The sequence below is a fragment of the Musca vetustissima genome, unplaced genomic scaffold, assembly GCF_032173495.1.
Source record: "Musca vetustissima isolate MV318-11 ecotype Yass unplaced genomic scaffold, APGP_CSIRO_Mvet_v1 utg4050, whole genome shotgun sequence".
Taxonomy (NCBI): domain Eukaryota; kingdom Metazoa; phylum Arthropoda; class Insecta; order Diptera; family Muscidae; genus Musca; species Musca vetustissima.
The window spans coordinates 77,800-91,580 of NW_026874468.1; the positions used below are offsets into that span (position 1 = coordinate 77,800).

Consider the following 13,781-nt stretch of genomic DNA (forward strand, 5'->3'; position numbering starts at 1 on the left):
TTTCTAGGCATAAAAATGGTATCCCTTAATTTTGATGATTCATCTTGTTCTTTTTTATTTTAGATCTGATTTTCAAAACATATTTCATAAAACCAATATCGTAAAAAAATTTAACTCTTATTAAGAAAATGTACATAAGTGGAATTTAGATTGTTATCACAAATATTTTGAGAAATTCCATAAAATTTGTAATAAATATGTTAATTAATATCGAACAATACCGAATAATGTTTTTGCGTTTTTTGACGTTGCTGCTTTTGGTAATTGTGCGTTAGCATTTTAGTCCCTGGTGTTAATATAATCAAAATTTTATGCGTCAGTAATTTAATTAAGCAATTAATAAGAAATATATTTAACATTTAAAAGAACAAGAATATAATATTTAAAAGGCATATGTGTTTGTATTTGTTAGATTATTTTTACACAAGCGTGATTTTTTATATACACATTAATTTTTTTATAAAAAATTTAAAATTTTATTGACGTCGATAGAAAGTCGCTTTATAAGAGAGCTCCTTTGTATTTTGCTGTCAGGTAGTTAACACTAAAGAGGGAGATACATAAACGAATCAGGTGGACTTTGAAAATACCTGAAATCGGTCATACGAGTACTACCATAAATGTGCCCATGAAAAATTGGTGGAATATAGGGCAGCAGATCCATCATATCTTTACGTTTTTCTTTTGTTATTGGCCTAATGGTTGTGTATATGGAAGTCAATCAATATTTCCGTATACTCTAGGTCTTCCTTCTTTAGGTCTAATACTTTGAATTCGGAGTTGTCATCCAAGGAAGTTTTATAAAACATCTTAAATGGGACATTTTTTAAAAATCAGATCCATTGTATTTTTAATCAAGGCACAGCATCTCCATTGATGTTGGTTCTTTTAGTTATTTTGTAGAAATAAAATCTTTTTGATCCATTTGTACTACCGAAAATGGGTTTCTCATCTTACATGATTCTATTAAATTATAAAAATGCTCAGGGACATATAAATAATTAGATTTTTATAATTTTAGTTTCTATCAGACCAAAATCCCGATCATTTGGCAAGAAAGAATGGCGGATATCATAAATTTATGATGAACTGTTTCAACATTATTATCAGATTACTGAACTATTTTTAACCATATTAAAGCTATGTTAATGTTTCGATTTTGTCCTGAGTAGGCATCACTGTAAGCTATTATATGCTTTTGAGTGGTAATGCCCCGAAATTGTCCCTAAATTGTATACATACATGTTGCGTTTATAGTAAGCTACCGAAAGAGAATGTTTTGGATAAGGAAACGTTTTTGTAGGTCAAATGTAAATCCGTAAATTTCTTTTTTGTATGTTATATTTTAAGCTTCTTCTAGCCTGTTCGGCAATTTTAAGATGTGAATCATGAATTTCCATAAGATTTAAGTTTTTCTTTATCTGTTTTTCTAGAAGAACTAGCCATTTTGCCACGACCATTCCAGGTGTTTCAGGATTTAAAGCACGGCTTAAACATCCGTTCGATATTTTGAAAATATCAAAAATAATGTTTTGCAAACAGAAACGTCCGAACTTAAACTTACATATAGATGGAACTTAATATGTACTCCATTTTCTCATATATCCTTTGTGATTTCTGGGGCGTTTTTGCTTTATTAATTGCTTTGTAATCAAAACACACAAAAACATATTCTTTTTCCAAAAATAATCAAAATTAGCTTTCCTGTCTTCGTATCCGATTCCATTTAAACACTTTTTGGAACAAAGAAAATCTTTATTTTTAGTTTAGCACTCACGTGCTTAGAGTTTTTGGTTTCATATTCCTCTCCACTATTTCTCTTCATTTTTTCTTATATTTTGTGCATAACTCTGTGGATTGCGTGTCCTCATACTTGATTTAATTTTGAGCTCTTCTATTTGTATGGATTCTGCATCTGATTCATCAGAAGACGGTATCATTCTTATTCGTTTCCATTTCTTTGGAGTATCTCAAACAAACAGACATAACCCGTTCCCAATGGTTTAGGATGAATGGAATGGTATACCAAGGATCAAATTAAGCATTTTATTGATGCAATGCATCGTAGGTGTGCTGCTGTAATGAAAAATAATGGTTATGCTGGCGACTACTAGCAAAATTTGGGAACAATATCTAAATCTGAATCGATTTTCTTAGAGGGTATAAAAATAATAGTTCCATTTCAGAATTTTAATGATTCTACTAATTTTACAAGATTACTAAATTTTTACTCGAAAATCGTTCCTGACCCCCAAAAATAGTAAAATGGCATTCTTTTTGTAAACTTTTTACTCGAGAAACTTGTCCGAGTAAATATGATAAACAGGAATGGCTACTTCTGATTGGCTGTTGTGTTGATTTGGAAGTATTGTCATCTAATTTTGGCATTTTTACTAGTTTTCCGTTCCAGAACATTCGTATGATTTTTAACTCTTTAATACTACTAAAAAAGTACTGGAACAGAACAAATAAATACAATATTATTGTTTAATTAAATTTATTCATTTTGATTGTGATGTGAAAAATAAACAAATAATTAATTCTTAATATAATCTAATTTATATACACTGAACTTTGATTTAGAAATTCAGGTCGAACAAAAAAAAAAAAAATAAATGTTCCAATCATACATGCATATATTGTAATGAACTGGGATCAATCAATAATTACGCGATGTTTTGAATAAAACACAAAATTTTTCTATAAAATAAAAAAATATATATTCCCCAAAATCAAAGATTCTAAAAAATATGAAGTGTGGACTTTCTTAGAAATAAGAATTCTCTTAATTAGCTGATTTCTTATCCAGACTGAATTAGATAGACTGGTGATGGATATACGTATTGTCTCAAAAGGTTATCCAAACAAGCAAAAATGTAGTTAAGTTCGGCCGACCCAAACATTTTATACCCTCCATCATAAACTAGACATTTGAAGTACCTGTAATAGTTCGATCGGACCGATATTGGCGGGGCATGTTAGGGTGGAACATCCCCAAAATACAAAAGGCAATCACCAACGTACCCAGGATTTATTTCTAGGGATTGGGTGGAAGCTGCTGGTTCAATATTAAAATTGTCCTTGCATTAGTCGCATATACTACTACAAAAAACCAAATTACGGAGAATTCGGCTGAAAAACGCGCTCAAGAAACCCAAAGTACCGAAAATTGGGGGGTACCCTTATTTGGGGGCTACACGAAAAAATGGACCAGTATTTATAATTTTTAATGGAGAGATTTGATATCCAATAAGAACTTAAAGTACTAAATAACTGTCAATTCGGTCGGAAAATGCGATCAAAACCCCCAAAAACTAAAAATTGGGGAATACCGTTATATGGGGGCTATCATATAATTTTTAGTGGAGAACCCAATGTACCGAATTCGGTTGAAAAACGCCCTCGTGAATCCCTAGTCAGCAACTGGGAGGACCCTCCTTGCTTCAGAGGAGACACCATGGATGCTATTGTGTTTATCACCGTAGTTCTAATCACCGTAGTTTCCATGATGTCATCCTCGTCCGACAAGGGCGAGTCATCCCAGAGCTGATTTGGGATGCTCTCCTGACTAAGGCGGAAGGAGCCGGTTTCCTCTAGAATATTGAGGAGAAGATCGTCGAGAGAAGGACAATTGGCTAAAGAGAGGTCCAGGGGGGATTGCTTGGGTCGTCAACACTTGGGGGGATTCATTGATATCTGACCTTGTAGAATTCGAGACTGAGGGTGCCAAGGCAGCCACACCAGCATCAGTCGAAAAATCGCATGCGTTGTTTTTGTTTTTTTTTTGTGTGTTAAAAGGCGGCTCCATAGAAAGTGCTGTGAGTGAGGGTTTGAGGTCGACCATGGCATAGCCTCTTACCATGGTAAGGACTTGGCAACTAAGCCTGAAACACTTGTCGAGGCGCCCAGGTATCAACAAGGCTCCGTTCTAATACAGTCGGTACCCTGACTGCAAACCGTGGAACGCTGATAGGCACGAGGTCGCATGACACCCCAGCGTTAGGGGTCACTTTGAGACTTCCCCCCTGAGCCCGCTGATTGTCCGCGACTGTTTATTGGTTATTCACAGTTACCCAACGAATGGTGTTGGGCTTCCCACTTTCCGCAACCTGTGGACGCGTCCGTTAGCATTCAGCTCTGCTCCCCGTAGGCGGACCTCCATACTATGGTGGAGGGTATAAAATGGTACAAAAAGTTCACAATTAGATACAGACCACATGTTACATTTGGTCCAATTTCATGTCAATGGTCCTTCAAAAATGCGAATATAGCCAAAGTGGTAAAGGGTATAAAGGGCCATATAGTCGGCCTCGTCCAACATTAAGGGAGAAACACATAAGAGAACTTTCAGGCTTGCCATGTTAAGTTGGCTTCTTTTATTGTAAAAGAATAACGGAGAACGGCGTCCAAATTCTTGTTTGGCTTTGATATTCCATTATAAATTGACAATTCAATACGAAGCCAACTTAAAAGGGCAGGCCTGAATTCTCTTATGTGTTTCCCCCTTTACTACTTTCCTTGCTGGTTTTAAATATACAAAATCTGAAACGAATTAAACCAATTTTGAAACACATCATAATAGAATAAATTCCCGCATACCCCAATATCGTTGAAAAAGCCACACACATTATTACGACAATTATTTAATAAATAATATGCTCATTAAATATATGATCTTTAATTCATTAACAGAAAATTGAACTTTGATTTTAAAATTGGAATTGCATTGGAAAATAACAACGAAATATATATAGTCCACATTATTTCTCACCTGCTAGGGTATATATGTAATATGTATTTAATTTCTGTATGTATGTCAAATTATTATAATTTTCAATGCTTCTCCTTCAAACAGAAATAATTTTATTAAAAAAATAATTAAAATAGAAAAAAAAATTACGACTGTCTATATGAAGAAGGTCTTTCTTTTGTTAAATTATTGACCATTGAGTATTATGATATTGTGATATTTATGAGTTGAGAATATTGAAAAACATTTAATATATTATGAACTATATTATTTTATAATAATCTAGCCTCCTTACGGAAAATACTCTCTCCAACACTATATCTCCCGCTTAATTCTATGAACTATAAATTGTTTACTTTTTGATAGACATAAATTCTGACCAGCAAATCAAACAATTTGTTATGTGTGCGTGATGAAAATTTCAAATGATTTGAATACAAAACGACAAGAAAAAATCAATTGATTTATTTAATTTATGGCAAGTCATTGTTAAGTTTACCCTTAAATAATAGTGCCATACGATAATAGTAATAATAATAATTTTTTTAATAGACATAGTTGTGTAGGGTATAATAAAACTTAAATTGAAGGGGTTAGATATGTGTATTCTGGCCTTCCACACTACCAATGAAATGTATGGAAATTAGAAAAAAAATTTATTATTATTTTTTTTTTTTTGAAATTTTTAGAAGTTAGAGTAGATGATATGATGATCAGCCAAAGACCATGGATTTATATTTGATTAGGGAGAGAGAGAATTCCATGTATTATGGAGTCCGTATGGAGGTCAATTTTTATAATTAATGTTTCTGATATGCAGTCTTTATCAGGTGATCAATCTGGGCAGCTTAGATAGGCTAAAGAACGTTTCCGAGAATTTGAAAACTATAGTTTACGGAAAAGGTTTTTAGAAGTAAACTTTAGAGATAGGACTGATTAAGCAGCATCATTATCCTGTGTCATCATCTCTGAATTTTTTTTCAGGAAGCCCAGCACTTCCGTGTGTAATTTGCGGGACACTCACTTTCATCGTGTCGAAAATAATAGACTGTGTTTAGATGCACGCAAGTTAGACTTAAGGAATTCCGTTTCAACTGGAAAATGCAAAAAAATGGCGATATTTTAAAGAACACATTATCGATGCCGATGATTCGGTTCCAATTATGCAGCGTCATAACCCTGTGGTGTGAATAACTCATCAGGAATTAGATGGTATGTTGAGTTTGAGGGTTATTGAGCCCAATAAAGCCCAGAAAAAGTATAGACTGTGTTCAGATGATCATAAGGGACGATTATCCTCATGTCTTTATCGATATCCTTATAGACCGGCTTCAAGACCCTCCAAAAAGATATTTACTGATAAGTTCCTTTAAAGAAGAGCAGCACACCTCAAGCTGCTATGAACGCAATGCTGTACTTGAGGGCTCTGGGTCTCAGCATTAAGTGTCAGTCAGCAGTAGTAAGGCTTTAAGGCTGCCGCAGGAACAAAATCTTTGGCAACATTGTGCCCTATGGGCATGGATGTATCCTGAACAAGTCAGATCTTGAGATTTAATGTAGATGGTGTTATCACAAGTAAAGACGACTGGAGCCGTAGTAACTCTGCTCATCTTTACAATCTGACTTTTTAAACAGACGGTTCCAAGATGAAGGCATTGGAGCTGGCGTCAACACTGAAAGACTATGTCTTGAGTACACTTACAGGTTAGATAACGACCGTAGTGTGTTCCAGGCTGAAATCTTCGTGATTTAGAAGGCAGCGGAGTTTATAAAAACTCTAGATGCTGAGACCCTTGAACAAGTGACTATCATTGTGGATAGTCAATAATAATTTTTTCAAGTCTTCAAATCGGGGAAATGGAAAGAATATTTTTTCAAGTACTCTCCAAGGCGTGGATATATATATATTTTTTTTAGGTCTGTCATGTGTTTAAATTTGTCATGTATCGTCATTGTCTAAAGTGCTGTCATTTAGCATTTCGGATTCTTAAATATCGGATCTCAATCTAAATCCAGTGTTCTTAGTTTTCTAGAAATCACCACTCGTTTTAAGTGCTTAATTTTCAATTATGCCGAAGTCACAGCTGCACCAACGTTTCGAAAGGAATTCTGTTTGTTTCGACGATCCGGCAATTGAAAGTATTTCAGTCAATGTTCCTATATTTATTCTTTTTTGAAGTGATTCCGATTTCAGTTATGCTTTTAATGTCATTGTTCAGCGGAATTTCATAAAAATTAGCCCTTATACAGTAACTACGGATCACAACATACAAGTTCTTCTATAAAAAGCCTTATATCGATGACCGTCTATAAGAACCCCTAACTAGCCTTCCTGGCTGCATATCAGGTTTTCAACATAAATTGGGAAAAACATCTACAGGCGAGTTGTGTTTTATTGCACCCACATAAATATTCAAATAGCAAAATAGACAAAAGAAACAAGAAATTCTTTTGAATAATATGAAATTCAAATAGTTTATATTTTATAAGTTATTTTGCATAATTGGATTTTTAACAATGAAACAAAAAAATTAAACCCTATTTCCTTCTTAATATTGCACTTTGAAGTGATGCTGTGATATAAAGTATTCGCGTGTTAATTATAATTGTTTTTTGAATTAACATGTCTAGATTGCATCACATTTTATTTGGTAAAGCATATTTTGTTTTATGTTCATATTCAATTCTGAATGTCATAACGCCGCAATTGTAATTTCAATTTTGTATGACTTTGTTATTAAACTAAAATTTAAAAAAAATTACCAAACAATAACTTGTTTTCCCCCGATATGTTTTCTGTAAAAACAAAAAAAAAAAACCAAAACCAAAAACGTGAGGTTCGATTTTAAAGTCATCTTCCAATGAATTAATTCATTTTGTATTATGAGCTTTGTATATCAGTTTCTCATTTTGACCGTGACAAAATACTACAATATCGAGATTTTGTTTAACATTGCAAAATATTATTACAAAAACAAAAAAATATTCCATTCGCTGCTAGCTATCGACAGTAATTTGTTATAGTTTACAAATAATTACATACTGTTGCATTATTTTACATTATCACCGTGATTGAATATAGAGATCAGCTTTAACAAATTGAACTTCTAAAAGTAGGCGATGAAAATTTTTCAACAAAAAAAAAAAATATACGAAATAAAAATCAATGGAAAGAAGCGGTAACATTGTGCGAACTTTTTACATCCTCCATCATCATAGGAAATATCTAAAATTTCCGATGTAGAGAAAAACATCGGAGTAAATAGAGTATATACCAAGAAAGTTCTTTTCAATGCAATTTTATAACCCCTGGGTAAGCAAAAATCATAAATTGCATTGAATATTAAGAGAACATTTTCCAAAACTCCTTAAAAATGCACCAAACAATGTTCAATTCAAAAATTGTCCACACTGCCAGAATACAATATTTGTAATTTTTGCCAATTCGGGGATTTAAGACTTTTCATCTCTGCCCGAAAAATATCTCACACAGCCTAGAAGAACATAAAGTCAATGTTGCCGAACTTGGGCCATCCTTGTTGATAGCTGAGCCAGGTCCTTAACCGCTTCAAATTGATATCGATTTTGGTATAGATAATCTGCAAGACAATAATTATATCTATTACATCTTATAGTATAAATTTTAAAATGATCGACGACCAGGTCGTAATGTAATTTTAAGCCAATAACCGTATTTGCAGATTTTAAAGAATAGTTCAAAATTTTATAATTTGAGTACTATAGATTCACCCAAATCTTAAGTCTACCAAATTCAGCGCCATTTAGAACACGTTCATATAAATCCAATAAAAATCATATTTTCCAATTTTAGGATTCCAGGCCGATCAATTTACCTAAATATAGGATCCTAACACAAATTTCAGCTCTATCGGTTCACCCAAAATTTAAATTGTATTAAATTTTGTACAAATTAGTACGAATTTCCAAAACTGAACAGTGATCCAAACTTTCAAGATTCCAGCTCTATCGGTTCATTCAAATCCACATATGGTACCATTTTGTACACATTAGTACAAATTTCCACAATTTCCCACATATACCAAACCAACACCCAAACAGTGACTCTAACTCCAAATTTCAAGATTCCATTCCTTCAGTTCACCCAAAATTCAAATTATATGAAATTTAGTACCAATTAGTACCCATAAGCACAAATTTCCAATATTTCCAAATTTCAGTGTTCAAGCTCTATCGGTTCACCTAAATCCAAATTTTACCAAATTTAGTACCATTTAGTACAAATTTCCTAAACGCCTTACGTATCCCTATCCTACACCCCAATAATGATTCTAACTCCAAATTTCAGGATTTCAACTCTTTTGGTTCATCCAAAATTCAAATTGTACCAAATTTAGTACAATATAAGTACGAATTTCCCAAACAGCCAATAAACCTCAATTCTTCAATGCAGTAGTAATCATATGTCCAAATTTCATTGTTATACCTCCATCGGTTCACTCAAACCAAATATAGTACCATGTAGTAAATTTCGTACACATAGGTACAAATTTCCAAAACTACAAACATATCGCTATCCTACACTCCGACGGTAATGTTAATTTCAGTATTGCAGCTTTATCCGTTTCTCCAAATTCAAATTTTGTACAGTTTAGTACATTTCGTAAACATGAGTACACGCTTCCAAAACAACATCCGTTTTTTGGTCCATTTTTTGTGATCAATGCAACGGAACCCCTTAATTTTCATATTTTCAAGGTTTCAGATTCACTTTTCAACCGAATTCACTCTAAATAGATATTTTGGGTTATCGTTGTGTGTCAAATCTTCCTACCAAAGATTATCAATATTGGACAACTTTTTGGAATAGCCCCCCATGTAAGGGTACCTCCAAAATTGCGGTATATCAGGGGGCTTGAGCACGTTTTTCGACCAAATTAGTTTTTAATTGATACTTTGAGTTCTCACTCTTTGGAATACCTTTAAAATTTTGGTATCATGAGGATTCCAGACACGCTATTCAAACGTATTGACTCCTAATTGATATTTTGGGTTCTCATAGTATATCAAATAGTCCTACCAAAAATTATCAATATTGAACCACAGTAGGGAGAATATGAGATTTGGTTTAAACTCGGATCAAATTACATCGAGTTTCAGACAATTACCAATAGATGGCGCTGCGCTGTGTGTAGCATAGACACAAATCGTGTGTGGTGAAGTACAGATGTCACCCACTGTGTGTTTCGCAGACACGAATAAAATGTGGTGAATTGCAGATGCAACCCTGTGTATTAAACCAAAATAGCGTCGAATCGAATTGTTGTAAGTAGATGGTATGTCTACTCTCCACCTTGATTCGCATTCCAAATTTTTAGCTCTATTCCTTCACATGCTACGAAATTGTACAAATTTTAGTACTTATAGTTCTAATGTCCAAAAAATCTATTATTGCTACATCTATTCTACACTGCATCAGTGACCCTCATTTCAAATATAAGAGTTCTATAGAATAAAAAAGTACTCTATCGAACCTTCAAGAAGGCCTTTGTCAGATCATTTACAGAAAGAAAAATTCTTCAGTTTTTCTATTGAAAAAGAAAAGCCTTTGTTAGATTTTCTAAAAAAAATAACTTTATCAAATCTTCTATAACAGAATACAATTATCAGATATTCTAGCCTCACTCAAGGTTTCCATATATGGAAGACCTGTGTTACGTTTTCTATATATAAAAAATTCTTCTATAGATGGAAAATACGTCTTTCAGGTCTACTATAGGTGGAATAACTTTTTGAGGTATTTTATATATATAGACGGTTTTTGTCAGATTTTCTTTAGATATAGATTGCTACAAAAAAAAAAATGATATCCCAATTATACTTCCTCTTATTTTATTATAATGAATTTAGCCTCTGAGATGGGTACAAATATTAAAAAATCGAACAAAAAAACTGAACCCATAAAAACCGGCTTCTTTAAGCGGAAAACAACCAATACGAAACGAAATGATTTCAGTAATTTATGGTGACTCAAGGACAAAACAAAAATTTAATTTTGTTGTTAAAACAAGCTCTTCACAAAAATAAAGAAACAACAACAACAGCAAAACAAATTCTGTTAAAATGCACTTGAAAATTCATCAGATACCAGAAGTAAATCTTAAACAAAATACAGGTATTAACATAACCCACATCTCAGCATCTGAGAGACGGTATGTTAAAAACCGGATTGCTTAGTTGTGGTTGTTTTTGTAGATAATTGTGCAAGCTAGTGAAACAGCCAACTAGTCAGTAAGTCAAACACATGCAAAAGCAACTAACTTAACTGCTTGGTAGCTATTGTTGTGTAAAAAATCAGTCTGTTAGACAGACAGGCAAACTGAACTAATGAAACAGACAACAGTCACTAGCGGTTTCTCGTCGTCGATGTTCGAACAACGACCTCCTCACACTATTAGCAATGACAATGACTTTCCAAAAAATTGCACACACACATACTTATAAAATAGTATGTTTGATAGTTTTTATTGAAAACTCCATATACACATGAGGGCCGAAGAAGAATTTCTTTTTTGGTTAGCATTTTGCTCATTGTTAGGGATTATCGATTTCGTGGTTTCAAAAGTATCGTGCGGGAATTTGATAATTGTCAAACTAAGTAGTTAAACTATTTTTTTCCAAGACCCGAACATGTCGATTCCTTGTCGATCATTCACAACGTCGCACGGTAGTCGAAATCATAGAATTTGCGGCGATAAATTAGCATCTTCCATAACCAATTGAGATATGTTGCTGACATTTTGCACAATTTTAGCCTATGCCTGTGGGAATTAGTGGACAGAATATAGACTAGTTAGGATCATGTTTTGCTAATGCTCCCATATAACGATTTTCGGTATTTTGAGTATTTTTGACACTTTTTTAACCGAACTGGCTATAGTTTCATATTTTGATTTATATTGTAATCAGTGTTGCCAATTTAGCACTTTTAGTGCGAGATTTAACACCTTTTTAACTCGTTTAGCACCAAAAAAATTATCTAGCGCCTATCACTTTTTTAGAATTTTTTTTATTTTTCAGGAATTTTTTACAATTTTTATTCTCATTCCATGGAAATTGGCGCTTTTCGATTTCATATTGACGCATCTAAATGTCCTATATTTTCCGAACTTAATTTTTCTATCCATGACCATGATTAATGTTGTAAACTTTCCAGAAAGAAGTTGTTTTTTACTCACAGGGAATCCAGAATGCCAAGTTATAATCACTTCAAAGTAAAAAATATGCGATCGCCCCCCATTACATTAGGATTATGTCAGAATAAGGGCTAAAATATTTATTTTTAAAATTATTGTCTAAATATGGACCCGTATTAATAATTTAGATAAGGAAATTTTTAACTTAACGAGAATCCAAAATCCAATTCGATTGTGAAAAGTGGACCAATATTGATAATTTTTAGTAAGAAACCAAAATACAAAAATTTTAGCAAATTAGATTGCAAAATGTGCCCAAAAGCTTAAAAAAAATCGAATATTGGGATATTTCCTTTCCACTACCAAATGTCTTAGGAGTAGTAAAAATGTAAAAATGCAAAATTCCAAAGCTCTGTCTTCAATATACCGAGTTAAATCGGACGCCATGGCTAAATCGACTTTCTAGCATTTTTTCTTAACAATGTTTTGGCAAAACTGCTTGCCGTTCTATATATCGCTACTAAAAATTTTTAACATGGGTCCAGTTTTCAGGATAGCCCCCATTTAAAGGTACCACTTAATTTCGATATATTGAGAATTATGGACAAGTTTATCGTTTGGTATGGCAGGTTCTAAAAGGATACTAAATCCTCCTCCAAAAAATATCAATATGGGTCCAGTTTTTTGGGTAGATCCAATATTATGTTACTGTACAAATCTCTAAATTTTAGGAGTTTTGGACAGATTTTATTACCACAGGCGGTGTACGGCAGTTTTTTTCCACAATTTTTGGAAGTTTATTGCTCATGTTATTTTAATAAACAAAATTGCCATATATGGGGTTCTGAGAACCATCGAGTAATTGAAGAGAAAATTTTACATCCTTCTGAAGGTGAGATTGGACCTTACTTCTTCAAAAACGACGATACTGCGATAACCGAATTTTTGCCTGAAGAATACAACTTGGAGAATATTTTGCTTTAACAAGACGGTGCCACATGCCACACAACTCGAGTGAATATGGCTTTACTGCAAGAGACATTTCCTGGCCGAATAATTTCCCATCAAGATCATGCGATTTGACACTATTAGACCTGTTTTTATGGGGTACGTGAAGGACTTCAAATCTTACCGCGTGGATTTTATTCGAAATGATGCCAACGTTCGAATTTTATAATAAAAAAAGAAAAAAAACAAATAAAATACTTGCTATGTGTTCTATTTACGTTTACGTTTTTGAAACCACGAAATGGCTAACCCTGGAGTATTGCTGTTGTTGTTGTTCTTGACAATAGCCAAGACATTGCTGCTACTATATATGTATATACCTACATATGTACACAATAATAGGTGTTGTATTAATATTTAGGTTAATCATTCATCGAACTTCATACTAAAACATACCTGCGTTTGTTGCTCATTTTGCCATAGGCTATAATCCAGAGGGCGGCTGAAATGCCTGTTAGGCCCACAATGGCACTTTGATGTTCGCGTAGTTTACTTAGAGCGGGTGCCATGTTTACCGACTAATTGATAAATCAATAATCCAACAACTACAACACACTTTACTACAAATAATTGTATATTACTTGTATTGTTGTTACAGACACACAACTTATGGTGGGTAATATTATTTTGTTGTTTGGTTTTCGTTTTGTGAAACAACAAAAGGTTGTAAAATTCCACTTAATGTTATTGTTGCTGCTGCTGTTGCTGTTTTTCACTTTCTTCCCCGTTCGTCGGACAATTCCTATGGAAATGTCAAAGTGTTACAAACTTTTTTTTGCAATTTCCTCCTCGAAACAAAACACCACAAACTCGCTCGAAAGACACTTTCTTCGTAACGCTTCTTTTTG

At 33.3% G+C, this 13,781-nt stretch overlaps 1 protein-coding gene across 1 annotated transcript in view; it reads right to left on the reverse strand.

Annotated features, from left to right (window-relative positions):
* LOC133333869 (ATP-binding cassette sub-family D member 3) overlaps nucleotides 1-13,496 on the reverse strand; it is a 38,720-nt gene extending 25,224 nt beyond the window's left edge. The window contains exon 1 of the mRNA XM_061542181.1: nucleotides 13,330-13,496. Coding sequence (XP_061398165.1) covers nucleotides 13,330-13,442 — 113 coding nt within the window. The 5' untranslated portion in view covers nucleotides 13,443-13,496. The remainder of the gene's footprint in view (nucleotides 1-13,329) is intronic.
* Between the last annotated feature and the right edge of the window lie 285 nt (nucleotides 13,497-13,781).